General features: G+C 42.3%; 2 protein-coding genes across 4 annotated transcripts in view; one reads left to right on the top strand and one right to left on the bottom strand.

The window, feature by feature from the left end:
• The window catches only part of Polr2L (DNA-directed RNA polymerases I, II, and III subunit Rpb10), a 20,838-nt gene extending 19,166 nt beyond the window's left edge, over window positions 1-1,672 (bottom strand). For both annotated transcript variants that reach the window (XM_080277171.1, XM_080277170.1), the window contains exons 1-2: window positions 1,612-1,672; window positions 602-696 (exon numbers count right to left, since the gene is read on the bottom strand). In XM_080277171.1, coding sequence (XP_080133297.1) covers window positions 602-696 — 95 coding nt within the window. In that variant the 5' untranslated portion in view covers window positions 1,612-1,672. The remainder of the gene's footprint in view (window positions 1-601; window positions 697-1,611) is intronic.
• Window positions 1,673-3,107: 1,435 nt separating this feature from the next.
• On the top strand, window positions 3,108-14,860 carry Kpc2 (Kip1 ubiquitination-promoting complex subunit 2). Of its 2 annotated transcripts, XM_080277176.1 has the most exons (10): window positions 3,108-3,130; window positions 4,213-4,439; window positions 5,989-6,089; window positions 6,451-6,605; window positions 7,054-7,223; window positions 7,880-8,091; window positions 9,904-10,099; window positions 10,412-10,510; window positions 10,778-10,907; window positions 12,564-14,860. In XM_080277176.1, exons 2-10 carry the CDS (start codon window positions 4,320-4,322, stop codon window positions 13,619-13,621), a joined length of 2,241 nt encoding a protein of 746 aa, XP_080133302.1. In that variant the 5' UTR covers window positions 3,108-3,130; window positions 4,213-4,319; the 3' UTR covers window positions 13,622-14,860. The 2 variants fall into 2 exon arrangements, with proteins under 2 accessions (XP_080133302.1, XP_080133300.1); XM_080277174.1 differs by lacking the exon at window positions 3,108-3,130 and having other exon boundaries at window positions 4,064-4,439.
• Window positions 14,861-22,500: the final 7,640 nt, after the last annotated feature.

The following is a 22,500-nucleotide window of genomic DNA, read 5'->3' on the forward strand; positions in this document are numbered from 1 at the left end:
GAACAGGGGGCTTCATAATACATCATCATCACCATCATCCAGACCTTTTTTTCCCATCTAATGATGGGATGAGGTAAGATCCACACATCAACAAATTACTTCACAAAGGAAATTAATCAGTCCTCCCAATTAAATGGGCCACATCATCATTCACACACTATTCACGGCCCACGGAATCCTGGCTCCACCTCCAAGGCACATCACTTAATTTTGTTTCCTTTATAAAGGCAGTGGAGATGGGATGCTGAGGAATGTATGTGGACTGGGCAAATCTGGGCTGTCTGGACATTGCTACTCCTCACCCTGACTAGGGTGGGAAAGGAGGTCCGGACGATGATGATGATGATGAATATACAGGCAACTACATGCTTGCATGTGTCAGCCTTGATCAACTTATGGTGACTCTCCATGCTGCTTGATCTCTTCCAAGCATATGTGCCAGTTACCACCGAGCCAAAGATAGGTTCCCCCCCTTTCCTATGGGCATTTATAGACCCCATCACATCCTCCCAACTTACATCCCCCTCTCGCATATACCTTTCTACTCCATCCCTCCATCTCATCCTCACTATAAGATAAAACCCAGGTCCTTAAGCCTTACCCTTCAGTGTACTCTGCCGATAGGAGGCCCAGGTAACTCTCCCACTTGTTGCCGATCACCTTCCCACATGTGAAGCATCGGATTGGGATGATCATCTGGAAGTGAGGAGATCTGTCAGTGTTCAGGTTCTGTTAAAAGTACCCTTGGCCTGTCTGATCATGTGGTGAGAACAAAGAGTCAGAGACTGACTAGGAGGGTGTGCGTGAGTGAGTTGGAGGTGGAGAGTGGGACAGAGAGACCAAAGGTGAGGTGCAAGCCACCAGATTCACATCAACAGTCAACACTATATAATATATGATACAATGTCAACACTATGGAAAATGAAAAAAGCAATTCAGGTTGAAAGCTGCAAGATAAAATAAAGAAAAAAAGGGCAGAGTTGAAATTATTACATTCCCTACGAACCATACACATTGCATTAGAGCCCCCAGAATACTGGCCACAACCTCAATGGCCAAACTAATATATTCTGGTAGGAAATATCACACCCAAGTACTTGACACTTGTGCCTTAGCCTTCAATGTATTGATTCTATCGGATACGTTTATGTGAAACTACAGAACGTGGTGAATGTTTTTGGCGTACCCGATAGAGCCCGGATTCCGCGGGCTGTAATGATGAGTGAATGGAAGCATGGTCCACTGGACTGGGCAAATTTGGTCTGTCTGGACATTGTTACACCTCACCCTGCCCTAGGGTGGAAAGGAGGTCCGGATGATGATGATATGAAAAATCACGTCCACTCGCGATCCATGGTGAACCTGAATATCGTCTCGCCCATTTTGCTCGAGGATGAGTAATTTTGTGCTTCAAGCACAAAACAACTATAATCTAAATGAAGAAAAATGCACGACCAAACACGAACCTACGCGTAACTTCCAGAATGCGATACTTATCTCACGTTCTCAGTCAAACTGCTGGGTGAACAGGGCCAATAGGAAACACAGCTACTCACGAATCATAACAGTCCATGAAACATCAATTAAGATCCTGGCTGAAAATATAATCACCTTTTGACTGAGAAACAACCGCAGCCACACACCTCGCCTTCGCTATCAGATCAGCTGACTGGGTCGCTTTTGGTTAATCTTGGTTCTCAATAATGCATTGTAGCACTTTTTCATTACCCAAATATTTAGCCTACTAAATATCAATATCCTTCTCTGCGTTATTTATATAATTTCTACAACGATATCCTTTACATCAATAACATAAACGACTGTTCAGTGTAATGTGTAGAATAATCTTCGCTAGAAGATAGCAGAAAAAAAAAATCTACAGGAAATAACTAGAAAAGGCAATAAAATCTATACAACATCCCTAATATTGTATATATTACTCCAGAATGTAACTCAATATACACATAATGGTCGCCAAGTCCACGCGTACGAACGGTCGCAGATAAAAGCGACGCAAGATCCTTCTACAAAGCCAAATTTGGTGGCCCTTTAATGTTTAGTTGCTGCAGCAGATTGGCACTAGAATATGATGTTAGTCGCGAAGAAATGCCATGGAAAGGATGTACAGCCATGGCTCTACTGTGCTACGTGCAAGCTGCAAAAAGAAAAAAATCTGGTCATGCAAAGTAAAAGGACTATGTTACTATATAGTCATTATTCTTACCCTACATAAAAATGTTCTGATAGCAAGGTGGAGCAATGAATTGTCTTTTCTGTAAAACAAAATAATGATTGCACGAAGGACTTGATTCACTTGAAGACAGTCAATTTCTACATTGTCCCCAGTATCTTCCTCTCGCCAACCACGAAGAAGTGCTATGGAAAAATACAGGGACGTAGTATTGTCTTAATTCTGCCCATGAACTCCGGGAAATAAATGGCGAAAGTACGAAAATTTACGCTCATTTATGAATTATATGCTAAGAGAACAGGGAAAAAAGGAAACTAAATAAAAACCATCTAACCTCCCCCGGGAATCGAATTGGGGTTTGATCTATTAAAGTGACCTAGGTACAGGGATATACTGTATAATATACGTTCATTATATAAGCTGATCATGTTTCTGTGAAGGGAGCGATACGTTTCGTGTGGCCTTGATACCTACGGTCAGGGATAAAAGTTCGTCTAATATTTCACCTTCCTGGCCTGGTCTCGCTTTCCTCTGCTGGCTTCCCTGGGAATCTTGGTATGTGTTCTTAACTAATTGTTCTTACCTAATTGTGTCTGCCCAATGATGATTTGAGAGGAAGAGTTATTCTGTTCAGTACATGGCACGAACCACACCCAAGCCGTACCTAGCGGAACGTTTCCTTGTCATGTATGTTCCACTACATCTAGCAACTTTCATTGCAATTTAGCGGAATTTTTAAACGTAATAATAAAGGAAATCTAGCAATATTTGAGATGTTTCAGCGATGATCTGCATATTTTAGCGCTATGTAGGAGATTTTAACATTTTTCTGGCGATTTTATGGGATTTAAGTACTTAGCGCATTTTCAGCGCACGCTTAGCGTTGTTACTTGTTTATTGTCTGTCTACGGTGACTGGAGGTGGGAGCTATTTCGTGACGTATTATCAGTATTTTTTTATAATTATTATTATTATTATTTAGGAATATTACACATGCATCTCTATTTCGGAGCATTGTAAGAGTACTAAAATCTATTGGGTTTATATACATTTCTGTTTCACCAACAATTATTCGCAAGTGGTCACAAGAGAAAATCTGTTGCAACTAATGCCAAATGATACAGGCTATCCTGCAGCAGAAAGAGCATACGAGCTTGAAGATCTTATGTTCAGGAAAACGCTCATATTGTACTCCAGCTATTGCCGGACAATTTTGAGCCGGAAGTTCGTGTAAATGGGAGCTATTAACAGACAACTCGCAATCCCTTGTTAATGCCAGCCTTTTTTTTTTTTTTTCTTTCTTTCTTTTTCAGGAAATAGTACAGGAGCTTGAGTGTTAAGTCACCATTAACCCTTATGATCAGTCTCATACACAATAGGATAATGCCAGAACAGTCATGCCTATGGAATACCATGACTTCAAAAAGATGTTACAGAAATACAAATAATTAAAAAGATGAAAGCTGTACATTGGAGAATTATTGTCGTCTGTTGATGGAAAATTGTATTGCTGTTATTGATGACCAATCTGTCAAATACTGCCTCTATGTTGCCCTGTCCTCCACCATTTGGCTGCCCTTCCACCAACCCACACACACCTCTCATACATCTCCATTCCATTCCAACATTTCCTCCGTGATCTCCACCTCCACCTCATTTACATGCACTTTCTAGTTATTCTCTCAGTCACATTTTACCCTAGACTGATGACCAACCTACTCCCCATTGTGGCATTACATGACTGATAAAAAACCCAGTCACCTACAACTGGGGATTCCCAACATTAATATTCTAGGTGGGTGTAGATATTTGGAATTTCTCAAATATGGAGGTTTTTAGCAATTAACAGTGACTTGGGGTAGGTACTTTCTGTTTTAATGTAACTATAGTATTACCACATGCTTTTTTTTTTTTTTTTTTTCAGCTTAACTGTATCTGTTTTCCTTCCCAGATGTAAATTTTCTTGCATTTCATCCTCATAGTTCCTGTCCTTGCTTCTGAAACTACCCAATTATTTGAAGGCACTCAGGTTCTCTAATCCCAAAACTCAACTTAAAGCACCTTTGTGAGGGAAGGTTAGCCGAGGTCGAGGCTGCAACAAGCCGAGTGTTGATGGTGTGGGGCGTTGATGCTGGGGTGGCTAAAACGTCGCTACGCCAGAGGTAGTTACATCAACACACTGAGACGACATATACCGTCAGACATGTTTGTGTCAGAGACTGTGCAGTGCATCCTTTCCAATGTTAAGGTGTGTGGAGTCTTATTCATCTTGTCTTTCCCCTCCTCTTCATCTCTTTTCCTTCTACCCCACCTCTCCAACATTTCTTCTCCCCTTGCTTCTCCTTTTCCCTCCTCTTTCTCTACCTTTTCGTCTCCCCCTCCTCCTTTGCTTTTTCTTCCCCCCCTCCTTTACTTTTTCCCCCCCCCTCCTTTCTTCCACGTTTTTGTATTTTCATCCTCCAGTTCCTCCACTTGTTCTTTCTCCCCCATCATCTATTCTTCTTTCCTTCTCCATGTTTTTCTCTCCTCCTCTATCTGTTCTTCTCTTGTCCTCCATCTGTTCTTGTCTCCTCCTCCATCTATTCTTCTCTTCTTCTCCTCTAGCTGTTCTCCTCTCCATCTTTTCTTCTCCTCTCTCCAATTTTTCTTTTCCTCCTGCTTCTCAGCCTGTTCGTTTACCTTCTCATGTCCTCTTTTCTTCCTCACATCCTTCCTTAAGTAGATTTTGCTTCAGTATTAATTATTTTTTAAGTCAGAAATGAGTGTAAATGAGTGTTAGTTGTGAATTTAACATCTGTCATGGATCTGAAGAATGTCTCAGTACAGTTTCATATGAAGTAACATTTTGCCAACACGCATCGTAGACATTAAGTGAAGACAGAATCACAATCAGAAGTTCACTTGAGACTTTCCTGCCATCTGTGGTGATAAAGGTGGTACATGAAATATTTTTGTGAAAGCAGTGTGAAGCGTACACTAGTAATAAAAGAGTATGAGAAAAAAGGATAATGAGAAATACAGTATAGGAGGTGTAACATGAAATATTTTTGTGATAGCACTATGAAGCACACAACAAGTATGAGAAGGAAGGATACTCTCTACTTTCCATTGTTTGAGGAGGGATGAGAAAATAATATGGAAGGCAAACATAATGCTGGCATTGAATGTCTGCAAACTTTCCCATGTTATAGTAACAATCTTTATCAAACAAATACCGGGAATCTCAGAACTAACCCTCAGTTAGTTTTTCTCTCATCCTAATACCCTAATGTTTACAGTGGAAGAGTTGAGGGGTAGGATGGGACTGGAGTGTATTGGTGTTGTGATGAGGAGCAGTAGATTGGGATGGTATGGGCATGTGGAGAGGATAGGGGATGATAAGTGAGTGCAGAAAGTGAGAAGTATTAATGTTAGGGGTGGGGTTGCGAGAAATAGACTAAAAAAAACCTGGGACGACATCATTGAGTGTGACCTCAGGGATAAGGGACTGAATAGGGAAGCTGCAAGAGATCGAGCAGCATGGAGAGCCATCATTAGGTGACCAAGGCTGACGCATGCAAGCATGTTGGAGCCTTCAAAAATGAATGAACAAATGCACCTCAAATATGTATATGGTATGTAATTAGGCCTGTGAGATAAAGCCAAGATTGCAGGGGTTTGAATGGTATGTGAATGAGTGTCAGGCTTATTTCATCGAGCAGGCTGTTAATAGCCCTGCCAGTTACATAATTCTTTCCTTTTTGTTGTTTTGATCCCAGTTTTATGTGACTTAATTGTTTCTTCTTGTCTTAACACAGCTGGTAGTGGTGAACAGTGAGGGTCGAGACTACTCTTTAGAGGTACCATTAGACATGACCATAGAGCATGTGAAGGAGATGGCAGTTGGACACTTTTTTAGGTGAGTGACATTTTTTAGTGTCATTACTGTTGCTGTTGTAATGCTGAGATTTCTGTAAAATGAATCCAGTGTACATAAAGAGACTACTCAGTGTATTCATATCCATCCTTGGGAGAGAATGGAGAATACAAAATTGACTAAGTGAGTGTATGTGAGTAAGGTGAAAGAGAAGTGGGGGAGAGGAAGATTGAGGGTGAGGTGGAAGGATGGTATGGAGAGGTATATGAGGAAGGGTTGTGTAAGTTGGAGTGAGGACAATCAGAGGACAGGGGGACATATGATCATTCTTTCCAGAATTAAAGCATCTTGCTACAGATAATGATAGATATTTGCCATCTCTAACTGTTATGGTATATTTCAGTCCCCAGGAGGTGGTTGGTGGTGAGGAACGATATGCAGGCAATGGATCAAAGGCCGGAGGAGGGCCAAACCGCACCTACAGACTCGTTCTGGTGAGGGAGTCTCGGCAACTGATAGACACTAACTCGGTACAACTGGAGCAACTCTTGGATAATGGTGAGTGCACATGCATAAACTCATAGACATACCTATACATATGCACACATGTCTGATGGAATGGTTGATAGACTACAAGACTCCCAGTCATGCTGACCTGAGTTTGAGCCTGCTTATGGTTGCACAATGTGTGTGGGAGAGACAAGTTCTCCCTATCAGCTTTAAATGCAGGTGCTCAGTGTGAAAGTATTTGAAGCTCTGTAGGTAAAAATTAGACAGTCTGTCCCCATATGCCTGCACCTCATTCTGCTTCAGTGAGGCATGATATTGTTCTCCTCAGGAGCAGCTGTTGTCAGCTTGTTGACCTCCATAGATTAGGGTAGTAGATTAAAGCCCTATGTACATTCAGCCACAGGCTGCAATGGATATAAGAAAAAAAAATCAAAATATAGATTTGGTTGAAGGAGTGAACCAGGACTAACTAATATGTTCTGTGCCCTATATCCAGATGAGCTGTTACTACAAGAGCGTCGCCAGCCCCCCACCACTGCCACACAGGATGTGCAACCTTGGACACAGTCAATGACCGCCACCCAGAAGCAGATACAAACAGCCACTGCACACCTCCCAGAACGCAGCCGTACCAGACCAAGCCACCTTAACCACCAGCCTGTTGATGTGAGTCACTCCCGTGCTGTTTATAATACAGTATTTACTTTCTGTGAATGTGAGATGAAGGGTGAGATTGAGGAATAAAGTGGAGATATATGAGGGGTGGGGGGAGTCTGAGGTAGGGTGGCCAGTTGTCAGAGGACAGGGCTACACGGAGGTGATATGTTTGTGGCCACCTCTTTCAGGATTAATGCATCTGACATTAATAGATAGATTTCCTGAAGGGAGATACACCCATCCACTGATGTATCATTATTTAGTCACAGCATTGACCACAGAGGGGGGTGTGAGTTGGAAGCAGGGCAATGAAATGGCGGGGGACAGGGCGACATGGAGGCGATTTGTTTGTGGCCACCCCGTACAGGATTGAGGCATCTGGCAATAGATAGATAGATAGATAGATAGACCAGCCTCATAAGTAAGTTCTTGGGTCTTGAGTATATTTTACATAGTACTGGCTGCAGATGCTGATAAACTTCCCTCATATTCATTCCATTATCATGTACCAGCATGATGATGAATAAAACATATATCATGACACCATAATGAACAATATTTTTGCAGTTTTTCATGGACTGTATTGCAAAAAGACATTAAAAATCAACATAACTAGGATTTACTCAGTTATTATTATTATTGTTATTATCGTCAATATCCCACAGTTTCAAATTGAGTTCCGCCGCATTCTGATAACAATGATTGTGGCATCAATTCGTCTAATAAGTGCAGACCCAGAGTCGGAGGCCATAATAAGGCAGATCCTGGAGAAGCTCGAACGCAGACATCGGCCCCAGGTGGATCGAGTCGCCCTAAAGCAGCTCACTGATATGGGCTTCCCTGAGGCCAGTGCTACTAAGGCTCTCCAGATTAACAGGTTAGGAAAATGGAAGTCTGAGATTGCTTTGAGGAACATGTATATAACAAGTGGTGCCAGGCATAACAAACCTTGTCCAAAAACAGTTATTTTATTTTCAACTGTTTTCAAGTTATAGCCTTCAGAAAATCTGTACCCTTGCATTTGACCTTTCAGGGTCACTCGAGTTCAAAGGTCATGGTGCCAAATGAAAGCCCATATGAGACCTCCTGTATCTTGATAACAGTAAATACCTGTATCTCTGTCTTCAACCAGTTTCGAGTTATACCCCCTGAATATCCATGACCTTGAGTTTGACCTTTCAGGGTCACTCAGGGTCAAAGGTCTTGGTGCCAAGTGAGGGACCATATGGGAGTTCCTTTATGCTGTTAATGGTAAATATCTCTGTCTTCACCTGGTTTCAAGTTGTAGCCATCTGAAAATCCATGACCTTGATTTTGATCGTTCAGGGTCACTCAATTGCCTCCAAAATTTAATCATTTTTTGGGGGGGACCAGTGCCCACATATCCTGAAAGTTCATATGCACTGTAATTTCATTCAGCCGTTTTTCTGCAATGTTGCTTACAAACAAAGAAGCTTGACCAAAAACATTAACTTGCTGGACTCAGTCCGGGCAAGGTAATTTTTTCTGGCCCACAGAACCCTACCACACTTCACTTAATTTAACATAATCTAACCCAGTCTCACCTCTTATTACTCCATCCTGCCGTGTCCTGTCTTAACCTGGGTCACCCTAACCTCAGTATAAACCAGTCTAACCAAACTGAACACTATGCCCCATAACTCAGCAGCAACAACTCTACTCAGTCTAACTTCATCTAGTCTGTTCTGACTTAACCTAACCCTAACCTAACCACTTCATACATCTCACTTTCCTCTGTTAGCTAATGCTGTGTTTCTAAATTAAGAGAGGCTTAATAGGTGCTTCAGTTTATATGTGAGTCTTGTTGATAGTGTAATGTGTTAAGAGGAAAGTGACGGACGTGCTTTAACCCTTTAACCGCGGGCATTGCTTTGACCCGACTGCCCCCCCCCCCTGTGGGGGTTCCAGCCAAAATGTAAACAAACCTTTAAACCTTTATAACTCTGCACAGAATAAAGCTAGAGCAAAAAAAAAAGGTACCATTAGAAAGTACATGTAGGTTTCATGACTTTGTGGACTTTCACTGGACAGGCAGTGCTGTTAGAAGTGAGCGATCTAAAATCACTATTTTTCGCCCCACACACCAGTACCAAATGCCAACCACACTCTGATAATAATACTATGAACATATATAAACACTGCACATACGATAAGCACCCACTCTGTGTTCACTGAGGTAGGTAAAAGGCACTGTAATTACCCGCACATCACTGCCGCGTCAGCACCATTGTCACGCACAAAGCTGGATATAGGCAGGGGTGGGGGGGGCCCCCGGGGTGTGAGAGGAGGGAGGTGGGGGTCGGCTGGAGTGGAAGAACTTAATAGCTACTCTCCCTTGAGACAATTGACGCGCAGAAAAAATTTGTGGTATTCAAAATATTCATGAACATTCCAGAATGACAGCTGCGGTTTGGTCCAGTTTTTTCAATGCCATTCTGGAATGACACCTGCAGTTAAGGGGTTAAATGAGAGGGAGATGCAAAAACTTAACTTCTAGCCTAATTTAACCTAATCTGTCCTACCTTTACTTCTGTATAACTTAGCCCAACCTATCCTGTATTAACATCATCTAACTTGCCAAGAGTCTTGCCTGTCCTAACCCAACCTCACCTAATCTTTGTATAACGTAGTCCAGTCTATCCTAACCCAACTTCATCTGACCCAACAGAAACGTTCGAGAGGCCGCAGAATGGTTACTTGAGCAGAACAATGAAGAATGTTATCTTGAGAGTGTGGGGGGTGGAGAGGAAGCAAATCAAAGTTCCTCCACCCACGGCAGTAACTCTGCCACCATACAGGATGAGAAGGACCCTACTGAGAGAATTTTACAGCAGTTTCTTGAGTACAGGAAGAAGTGGTTTCAGGTTGGTGCCAGTGTTGCCTAGGTTTACCAATGTACTATTTTCCTTAATGTGAAGAAAAGAAACCGAAGTCGAGAACTTTGCTAAAAGCTGCTCCTCCCTTAAAAAAGCAGAACGAGAGAGACAAAGTCAAGATCTTTTCAGTACAGGATGTGCTGACATACTGCATTTATTAGACTTGGTGGTTTTGGGCAGAGGGGAATGCAAACTGAGGAAGACTGTTCCATATTTGACATATTGCAATCATGAATGACTGAGGATAGGTTTACTCTTGCACTCAGAGCTTAAATATACGTTTTTTTTTTTTTTTTCCAGCCAAACCCACAGGCATTGCAGCAGCTGGAGCAGATGGGGTTCAGTGAGGAGATGGCCATTGATGCCCTGCGGGCATGTGGAAATAAACTGCAAGTGGCTGTAAGTTGATGTTACATCCATTGTCATTGTTATCATTTTTTTTTCATAAATTGCAAGTGGCTGTACAAGTTTATACATTCCTCTCCTCACATTCATCATCAGCATGATGACCATTTTTCTTACACCATCATGACTTTTTTTTTTTCTTTTTTCCCATACTGTTTATGACTCACTCTTGGCTAAATAAAATCACTTGACATCATCTTGGATACACTACTAGTGTTGCCCTGATAGTGAGAATTAATGATTATTCTTGTCGTTTTTCAGAGCAACCTTTTGGCAAGTGGAGGACCCATTCAGGACACAGAGGGTTTGGACAGAGACTCTCCCATCATATCAGCCATTTTTGCGTCGCCGGTAATCCAACTCGCACTGCCCAAACCAAAGACACTTCTTGGTAGGTCATAACTGTGTCACTGCGATGTTTTCTTCTTCACTTTTGCTTGTTTCATTTCACCTGACAAATGGACCACACCCACAACATGGATACGTAGTTGTGGTTTGATGAAATTTGCTGAGCTAGATCCTCTGTCCAATATACAGTATTACCATATGACAGGAGTAGAATTCGAGACTGTCTGGTGAGAACCAGGCAACAAACCACTATGCCATGACCAAGTAAAAGTTATCTCACAGGCCCACAGTGGGGGCAGAGGGACATTGGGTACAAGATTGTGACAATGTGAGATAACTTTTACCTGGTCGTGGCATAATGGTTTGCTGCCTGGCTCTCACCTGAGAGTGCTGGGTTCGATTCCTGGCATAATGGTAATGTATTGGATGACTTTTCCATTGTAAAGTACAGCTTTGTCTCTTCATGGTGAACTAGAGTTATAAGGTAAGAATGAGTCTGATGAAATTTGGTGTACTTGAGTTATGAAGTAAGAATGAGTCCCCTTGGTTTTTAGTCAGATCACCATTTCAAACTGACTATATTTGACCTTCAGCTGGGCAGAAAGGGGATAGGAATCTTAGTCAAGTAAACACACTACCAGTAAAATACAGGAATCGCTCGATTATCCGACATAATAGAGCCAAAGATGCATCTGGACAGTGGCTCTGTCCAGATAATGGATTTCTCCCCTGCCCCCCCTTTGTACATACTCTAACTTTGAAAGCCATTGTAAAAGCCACTACAGTACATCGTACAGCACTTGTTTGTGGTGTTTTACGCTACTCTATCTGGTCAAGCAGACCTGTAAACCACAGCCAAGCAGTAATTATAGGCAACTGAACCCATCAACCACAGGCAAGCAATCACCACAGCCCTAAAAAACATGAAAAAAACAAGCCCAATCAGGCAAAAATGTTCGCGCAACAATAATTTCCACCCGGATGCAAGCATTTTGTCCGGATAAAATGGAAATATGTACAAATAATGGTTTTGAACAGCCAGATCACAGCATCCGGATAATGGATGGTCCGGTTAATGGACGTCCAGATAATTGAGGAATTACTTAGTATTTCATTGCTATGTGTAAAGATTCTCTGCTACTCCATTGATTTCCTTTCTCATCTCCGTTGGTTAGGAATTTGGTGGCCTCATTACTTAGTTCTTGTGTTGTTGTTGTGCTCCAGGCTCATCTTGATGTGAATGTGGTTGACTGCAGGCTGATGTTGACCTTCTCCTGCAATCCACTACCCTCCTTTTAGGGGATAGGGAGGGAGTTGAGGGACAATAGTGCCACTGGTTAATGGCATCCCTCTCCAGTAATGCTTTTGTGTTGGAGGCAGCATTACACAGTTTCTAATTTGTACTTTATTGCTTTTCTTTCCTTTACAGGTGGCTTTACATTGAGTGACAAGCCAAATGGTTTCCTGTAAGCCAGGAAACCATTTACAGCACTGGATGGTAACCATATATCAAACCCATATGTTTTCCCTCTGGCATCAGGTGGGTTGGCAGAGGGTTAGTGCCCCTCCCTGTAAAACAGCTAACTCAGATATATATGGCCACCCCTTACAGAATTATGGGGACTGGTTATTGATAGATAGATTTTCAGATTTAGGAGTTTGTACTGTATGTTCAGGTTGATGTTTGTTGTTATTACAGCACTGATGATGCTCTACGAGAGTCCCAACAATGCTAACATGTGGCTTAGTGATCCTGACACTCATCCCATTGTCAGTCAAGTCATCCGTATATACCATGCGGAGAAGCACAGCCTGGGACGCTCTTCCTCATCCCAGGCCACCCTTGCCACAACTGAGGATCAAACCCAAGACCATAGCATTGTCCCAGATCAGACCCAGGATCGTAGTACCATGGACCAGAATGCCACAAGACTAGACTTTCTGGACCACATTCGCACAAGATCCCAAGACCAACAAAATACAACACACGACCAGCGAGACACCACTGGCATGGATGCTGTTCAGGCTACAGTCCTGAACCTTGACACCAGTGCCAGAATTGTAAATACCACAGCCTTAAATGACCTCAGCAATGCCACAGCCCTAGGCCAGGCCAGTTCCCCAGCATTTGGCCATAGGCTGCCTAATGACACTGGAGACATGGAAAGCTTCTTAGAATTGTCACAACCATCAGAGCCAAATGTACCCCAGGTGAACCCAGATCATTGTCCTCCTTCCACCATCATGGTACGGAACGGAAATGAAATTGGGATGGGACAGCAGCAGGCGACTGTTAGCACTGGGTCCCCTTCAGTCGTCCTTGCTAGTGCGTCCCATGCCGTACATCACTTCGCCCCTGCTCCCTCTCCATCTCATCCCCCCCCACAAGTTCATAATCCCATGCTTTCCTCTGCTCCAGCTCCTGTACCCGCAGCTGTTTCTTCAGCAGGAATTAGGATGAATTCTGATGAGCCCATGTCTCACTCTGGCTCCCCTATAAGGAGGGCACAGGAACCCAGCTACAATAACCAAATGTTCTCCTTGTTGACCAGTATTTCACAAGCTCCACCAGCCACTGTAGACACCTCTTGCCCCAATTCCACGACTGTCGGCTTGATGTCGTCTCTAGGCCATGGCAGCACAAACACTGTTGGAACACCCACATCATTGACCCAACTCCCAGGCACCCAATCAGACTCCCATGATGTTGAAATGGATGAGTCAAATACTAACTCACAAGCTATGGATATACAGTAAGTCAGTGTTATATGTGAGTGATAAGCTCTGACATATCACAACTCTTCACATGTCAGTCTGCTGAGTGAAACTAGCAAATCAGCTATATATATATATATGTATTATATGGTGGTAATAATCATAGTAGTCGTACTTCCCAGCAACTGTTGAGAAGTAATCTCTTGGTTTTGACACTTAGTGTAGCGCTTGTCTATAAAAAACATCAGCTTTGTCATTGCTGACTTCAATATAGGGACTCCTTCAGAGAAGCCATGGTGTCGCTTGACCGACTGGCTTATTCATTACTGTGAACTTAATAGCAAAAAAAATTATAATGGACACACATAGTGAGGACTGCAAGTAGTGTGATTAAACAGTTTGAGCCTGAGGAGATATCTTTTAATTATCATTTCCTGGTTGTTGTATTCAGCTTAGGAGAGTTTGCATCAGTACCATTCAAGAGAACATAGAGGTGTAACTTGCCAAATAAACTGCTAAGGAAGAGGTTTTACAATACTGTATTCCTATGCCACTTAGGCAAGATGCTGTTTATCTGTGAGGTATGAGCCAGTGGGGCTGCTACCTCCCCAGAACCACACCTAACTGTTCTTTTGGCAGCAACCACTCAAAAAATTTGGATATTCATGTTATGGACCTGAGCTCATCTGGACATGAACCCTACAGACTGCCAGCTGAAGCTGCCCTTTATAGACCACCATTGTTCTTTTGGAGGATACGGATACTTGTAATTGCATAAGAAGGTAGCAGAGCCACTCATATATATTAGTGCCACCATGTGAAGGTGTCTTCAGCACCTGAATATAGATATGTAAATAAAGTGCGTTGCAGACACACACCTGGAGTGTTTTCATCTTAACATGGGCCAAATTTTTGTCCTTTTGCTACTTATTTTGCATAGGTCAGTGGCAAAACAAGACAAATCTCTGGTTCTGCTTTCTTTCCGTAACACTTCTTTATGGCTGTTGTACCTGCCTGTATTTATTATCCTACACAGTAATCTCATGAAGTGTTTCAGTACCAAATTTAAATTCCATTATTGTATGTTTGCCTATTATGGTTTACTACATTTTGGGAATTGTGTGCCTTGAATTAGAATGTCTGATCTGAATACTTTTCCCCATAAGCTTTATTTGTTCGGTATGGGGATAGTCAAGTACAACAGTGATGTCTGATATAATTACCGTACTGGATGCAAGGTCACATACTTTGCATGGCTTTACAAATAAATAAAATGTGAACACCGTATATTTTGGTTGTTTTTTGTATCCCCTCCCCCTCCCCTCTTTTCTTTTTCTATTAAAAACTATGAGGTGGAGGTGCATAGATATGAATACATATGGTTTAGAGGCAGAGAAGTTAAGAGGCTAAGCAACCCTAACCTAGACAATGCCAAACACACACTCCACCACACATCCCCCAGCAAACACAAAACGCAGTATATTTAGGTCACTGTACACCCCTCCCTCAAAAAACACACTATATTTATTGTACTCTAACAAGGCCTAAATCTGTTATCTCTCATCTTGATCACTAATCTGTAATAATAGATTGTCGTATCGTTCGTATCGCTTATTAGGCTCCAACATGCATGCGTCGGTCCTGCTCACCCAGGGCAGTCTCCCTAATCCCTGAGGTCACATTCTATGACCTTGGGGTTGGATGTCTGTTGTAATGGCTGTTTGTACTCTATATGTCTATCCATCCATCCATCATCCAATCCTATGTTGCCCCATGAGGAGCGTAGGAGCCCGGGGCTAGGCAAGTTGGTTCTGACATTTTTAAGATGAGAGTGATCAGCCTCACTCATCCCTAAGTGGCATTACGTGAGCAACAAACCCCCAACCATTCCTTGGATATAAACCTGCACCGGCTCGATCCGATTGGAGTGCCTTAATTACCCACTAAACCACCAGGCGCCATAATTTAACATTGTTACCGCCCAGCGTAACAAATGGTTTCCTGGTGTACAGGAAACCATTGGCTTGTCACTCCGTGTAGAGCCACCCACTGACAGAAGGAAGTGGAAAGAATGAAGGAAAGAAATACAGAAGGGGGGATGTAAATTCACCCGTAGGCAGAAGGAAGATGAAAGAATGAAGGAAGAGAGGAAAAGGCAGACAGCCAAAGCAGCACGTACACTGAGTGAGTGGATGGTGAGTGCCCAAATCAGTAAATCAACAGGTTATGAGCAATTGCATTCATATGGAGGAGCTACCATTTAAACGTCCACAATGGCTTAGGTTCCAATCCTTTCTTCAAGATACATATCGCAGGAAACACTTCCGACTTAGCCACCGCGCAGCTCTGCATGAGGAGACCTTTTAGGCTGGGATTGAACCCTTCCATACGAGAGGCCTTTCATAGTTTCCAAGCCACAGGTTGATAAACTAGCCACTCATTTAGACCATTCCAGCATTGTTTCATATTTCATATAGTTTCCTGTTCTGGGCAACTGAGTTAGCTTTAATAATCATTGGTACTTGTTTTAGTGGCTTCGGGCTCATCTAAACATGAGCCCAGTGGACTGCAAGCCGACGCGGCCTTTCTGCAGTTTTCCATCCTGCTTCTGGGAGAGAGGAGTTGAGGGACGTGTATAAATGGTGCTTGGTTTATATCAGTGCAAAAACAAAAAGGCCTCCTTCTCCAGCATCCCTATACCGCACAGTATACTAAAACTGTACAGTACTGTATGTGGTACCTAACAACATGCTGTATGTTTTAACCATAGAAAAATGCCTTAACCAGTGAGTATTTATTCAGCTTTATAACCGACCACATGTAATCTGGCCTACAAATGATGCAACTTGTCGTCATTGTTAATGTTTTGACTCCAGTTATTCAAGCTGCAAGGCTTGGTGGATGAGTTTGGGAGACTATGTAAGAAACGAAATCTAAAGATGAATGTTGGGAAGGGTAAAGTTATGGTCTTCGAGAGAGGTGAAGTCAGTGAATGTACAGTGAGGTTGGATGAGGAGGAAATGGAAAATGAGAGTGCGTTTAAGTACCTGGGTAGTGTGATGAGTAAGGATGGAAGTTTAGAGGGTGAAGTGCTTGAAAGGGTACAGCAAGGAAGAAAGGTTGCTCTTCCTTGAAAGCAGTGATAAGAAACGGAAGTGAAAAAGTTACTACATGACTATTATGATACCAACTCTAACCTATGGAAGTGAAGCTTGGACCTTGTTGGAGGGCAGAAGTCAAGAGTGAGAGCTGTGGAAATGAGTTATTTGAGAGGAGCCTGTGGAGTCACATGAGGAGACAGACTGACAAATGAGGAAGTCAAGGATCGTTGTGGTGTGGATGTGGATGTGGTAGGAAGCGTTAGGAGAAACACACTGAGGTGGTTTGTCCATGTGGAGAGGATGGAGAGTGAGAGACTAACGAGGAGAGAGTATGTGAGTGAAGTGGAGGGGGGGAGAGGGAGGGGGAGGCCAAGGATGAGATGGTGGGATGGAGTGGAGAGGTATATGAGAGAGGGAGTGTTAGCTGGGAGCAGGGCAGTGAAATGGCGGGGGACAGGGCTACATGGAGGCGATTGTTTGTGGCCACCCCTTATGGGATTAAGGCGTCTGGCAATAGATGGATAGATAGATAGTAAAATCTCAAGACATGTTTGGGTGTCAGCCTGTCAGGTTTTACAGAAAACAAAAATTTTTAATTTCCAACCCTCTAACTATCGTCCAATTGCTCTAACATTCTGTGTCTCAAGTTTTCGAGTCAATTCTTAACAGGAAAAATTTAAAACATCTTTCCTATCACAACCTTCTTTCTGATCGTCAGTATGGGTTCCGTCAGGAACGCTCCACTGGCGATCTTCTCACCTACCTTTCAGACTTCTGGTCATCCTCCTTTCGGGACTTTGGCGAAAGCTTTGCCATTGCACTGGACATCACAAAGGCTTTCGATCCAGTCTGGCATAAATCTTTAATTTCCAAACTGCCCTCTTACGGTTTCTATCCTTCTATCTGTGCCTTCATCTACAGCTTCGTTTCTGGTCGTTCTATAGCCGCTGTTGTAGACGACCATCGTTCTTCTCCTAGATCTATCAACAGTGGTGTTCCTCAGGGCTCTGTCCTATCACCAACTCTCTTCCTTTCATTCATCAATGAGCTTCTAAGCTGTACATCTAACCCTATCCACTCGTACGCTGATGATTACACCCTTCGCCTTTCCATTCGGTTCCCGTAATGTCCATCTTAGCAGTTACTTCAACAAACAAGGGATGAGGTTATGTCAGACCTAATGTCTGACTTGGCACGTATCTCTGACTGGGGTAAAAATAATCTTGTTGTTCTTAATGCATCAAAAACTCAGTTTTTACACCTATCAACCCGACACAATCTTCCACAGGAGTACCCACTAATATTTAATAAATCCAGCTCAATCATGCATCATCCTTGAACATGCTTGGGGTTTCATTCGCTCGGGACTTATCTTGGAATGATCATATTGCATATATCTCTTGTAAAATCTGCTTCCAAGAGATTAGGTGTGCTAAGCCGACTCCGTACCTTCTTTACCCCTGCACAGTTGTTGACTTTATACACGAGTTTTATCCGCCCCTGTTTAGAATACAACTCTCATGTGTGGGGAGGCTCTCCACATACAGTTCTTCTCAATAGGATGGAGTCAAAGGCTTTTCGTCTCATCATCTCTCCTCCTCTTACTGGCTCCCTTCAACCTCTGTCTCTTCGCCGCACTGTTGCATCTTTATCTCTTTTCTATCGCTACTTCAATAGTCGCTGCTCCTCTGAACTGTCTGCTTGCATCCCTCCACCTCTTCGACGGGTGCTACGCACCCGTCTAGCAACAAATTCTCATCCCTTTTCTGTCCAACTATCTAATGAAAGAGTTAACCGTTACTCCCAGTACTTCATTTATGTAACCGGTCAACTCTGGAACTGTCTTCCTCGGTCTGTATTTCTTACTTCCTATGATCTCCAGTCATTCAAACGCAGTGTGTCCAGGCATCTCGAAATGAATGAATTGAATGGATCTTGAACTTGGCTCTCTTGTGTACTGTTTTTGTTTTTTCTTGAAGGGAACGGTTTGCGGGCTCCTGGCCTTTGGTTCCTTCTTTTCTTGCATAAAAAAAAACTAATGAGAAAATGTTGTAATAAATAGCCTACAGTACCATAAACAACGCAAACTGAAATATTTTCAATTCTACCTTTAGCAGTAGGTTACTCTAAATAGTGAAGTACTTTGTATTAATAATTTATCTATTCTGCCATTAACAATGCATAGTGAATTACCTTTATTAGCTAATTTATCAGGAACTCCGAACAGTAAACAGCGAAGTACCCTGTACTGGTAACTTATCTACGCTTGTATGTCTGGAAAACGAAAACAGTTTTCAACTATGCATTGATTGTACGAGGGTAGGTGATGTCAACATCCACCTACTGCGCAAATAAAATAGTTTTGAAATTGGCTACTACTGACAGAGAGACAGCAAGAATAAATGAAAAATCATACCATCATACAAAAGAGGTTGAAGATGAGACCTAACAATCAATACCTTATGACTGCAGTTGTATGACGAATCTAGGATGGGAATGCGGAGCAACAGCAACTGCAATAAGTGAAATATGTGTCAACAACAGTAATGAGGGGGAGGGATACAGAAAGGGTGAAAGGGACAAAGAAGGACAGAGAGACAAGGAGACAAAAAGCAAGGTAAAGAGGATAAAAAGGTAAAGAGGGAGAGAGGGAGATGACAGAGAGAGGAAGATAGAAGGGGGAAAGGAGAGAAAGGGAGACTGAAGGGGAGAGGGAGAGAAAGGGAGACAGAAGGGGAGAATGAGAGAGAAGAGAACAAACGGAGTCAAAATGAGTGAGTGAGCCAGATGGGAGATGAGGGGGACAGAGGGAGACGGGACGACAGACAGGGTAGAGGGGGGGGAAATAGAAGGGGAGAGAAGGGGGGAGTGTGAGAGAGAGGGTGGCATACGGAGAGAGAGAGACAAAAGAGGGGGGGGGGAGAGGATACTAGCATGAGAAGGTTAATGAATTTACTGTAGTCATATCTGGGGAAACTACCCACACTCTTCTAACCCTTTCTGAGGTAATGGGGTGAGTGCTTGGCATGGTGTAGTCAAGGAAGAAAGGCACCAGGAAAAATAAAGTAACAGAGTTGTTCTGACCATGATAGGGCTAATGGTTGCCGAACAGTACAAACCCTTGCATCCAAAATCCTTGGTTGCAAAGGTTTTATAGACAACGGAAATTTTTGGAAAATGGAATCATAATAACGATTATGAAAAAGTCTTGTAATAAATAGTCTACAACACTATGAACAGTAACTAAACTGAATATCTTGCATTTGTAATTTGTCTTTTCCTATACAGTACATGTCTACAAAAGAGCTTTTTCTTCAAATATGCATTGATTGTGTAACCACCGTCAATATCAACATCCCCCATTCAGCACCAATAAATGTTATGGAAGTGAAGGCTTTCGGAAATCAGATGTATGGATTTGGGAGCTTGCACTTTGTTAACTCTGTGTCATATGATCCAGCAAACTCACCCTCTCTGAAGTAACAGTGAGCATTTGGTTTGGGGCTGTCAAGGGAGACATCAGTAAAAATAGAGTAACAGAGTTGTCCTGACCACTGACTTGGTTTTGTCAAGGGAGAGAGGCATCAGTAGAAGTGAATGAATGAATAAATAAATAAATATATAAATACAATGGAAGTAGAGGTTTTAGGAAATCAGATGTTTGGATTTGGCAGCCTGCATTGTGTTAACTATGTCTTATATGATCCACTCAAACTTACCTTTTCTAAACTAATAATGTAAGTGCTTGGGTTGTTGTCGATGGAGACAGGCAAGATGTCCAGGAGGTAATGTTGCCCTTAAACCACCAGCTGCTCCTCCCCAACCCACACCTCCACACCAACACCACTAACCTGCGTGCGTGAAGTGCGAAGAGTTATTACTATAAGCAGTTTGTATTCATCTGAAAAAGATTTCTAGCCCTTTCCCAGCTATGACGATGGAATGCATCCCTAACTAATACAAAAATTGCCTGAACTCTCACAAAACATCATCGTCATGACCTGTTTTCCCAGGAATGAGGTGAAAAGAGGGAGGGAAGGATAGCATGGAAAAGGGAAAACTAATCAACGGCATGCTCAGTGAAATAGGCCAGATACTAGTTTATACCTCACTCAAGCCCCTAGAATCCTGGCTCTACTTCATTCTATTATACCAATGTGGTACCCAGAATGCAAGCCTAGAAGTAACTGGTTGCAACCCCCAGCTCATCGGAACATGTCCCAAGGGACTGCAGAAAACTAATGCTGTTGCCAATCATTTTACATTTTGGGAAGCGGGAGGGAGTGGCATAATGTTTCTGCACCTGGGCAGGCCCTCCGTCTGGGTGCGTTGGCACCACCACAGGAAGGCGTCCACCTCAAGTGCCAAAAAAGGTTGTATCTAACGCTGCCAGTTTTAATATTCTAACCTAAGATGAGTAAAATCGACAGGAAACGGCAAGATAAGATATACATACCCATGTTTTGAGGGTTAATAAAAAAAAAGTCAGCCTCATATACTTATTCTATAACCTCTTCAATAAGCCTTAGTTATATGGTAGGAATGAGTCACTTTGGTTACTGTATTCCTTTCAGATAAACTTAGCCTGAATCTGATATATCCCTTGTCTTGCTATTATACTCTTTTCATTTAAACCTGGCCTAAAACCTGTATGTCCACCAGTGCAGAGTTGCGACAATATATCAACACAAGAACAGTGACCTAGTCATGGGAAAGTGCAATGGAAAGGGTGTACAGCCACAGTAGTATCTTATTCTGTTATCAGTCTAAGGGAAATAAGCTGTAAAAGACGAAAATCTCTGCCAATTTAAGGTGAGCGAATTACAGTTAAATCAAACCTACAATCTGACTATAGGCCTACTGAAAGGGGATAGAAAAGATGCTAAAGCGATATATGGGTGATGATGATGATGATGCTGATGGCAATAGATGATGATGATGGCAATGAAGATGATGATGATGATGATGATGATGATGATGGCAATGAGTGATGACGATGATCATGATGACGATGAAGAAGATGACGACTTTCCCCACTATCTCAGCAGAGTTATGGTCACCCTGTTGAGATAGTGGCAAAACGTTGATAAGCGTGTTTATCGGGGCACATAATCAGGCTCTTAACAATTTTATCTCGTGTTGTTAGTCTAGGCCTAACAAATCCTCATGCTCAAGATCACTGTCAACCCTCTTACGATACAATTTACTCTGACCCAGTGATTCCGTACGCTGGGTCACCTTAGTCATATCCTATTTAACTCTCTCTCTATCCATCTGTCTCTATTTATCAATCTGTGTCTGTCTGTCTACCTATCTACCTATGTTTATCTATCTATCCATCTCTCAGTCAGTTTGTCTCCTTGTCCCTGTCTATCTTATCTACCTATTCATCTACAATATATCTATCTATCTATCTACTGTCTCTACATCTACCTATCTATCTACTGTATCTATACCTACCCATCTATCTACTGAATCTATATCTATTTATCTATCTACCATATACAGCAACAATCCCATACCATCCCACTTGTGGTGTTTGGGCAAGGCTATGTTACCACAGTTCATGCATCAACATCATTATTATATTATTATCATCATCATCATCATCATCATTATTATTATTATTATTATTATTATTATTATTATTATTATTAATGTCCACAATAATATTAAAATTATTATCATAATTAAAATCAATGCCTTACCACCATCATCATCATCCTATCCTACTTCCCGCATTATGCGTGGATTAGGTAGACTCCACACACACACACACACACACACACACACACACACACACACACACACACACACACA

This window comes from Coenobita brevimanus, chromosome 69, assembly GCF_032717465.1.
Source record: "Coenobita brevimanus isolate Jiangsu-jjx chromosome 69, ASM3271746v2, whole genome shotgun sequence".
Taxonomy (NCBI): Eukaryota; Metazoa; Arthropoda; class Malacostraca; order Decapoda; family Coenobitidae; genus Coenobita; species Coenobita brevimanus.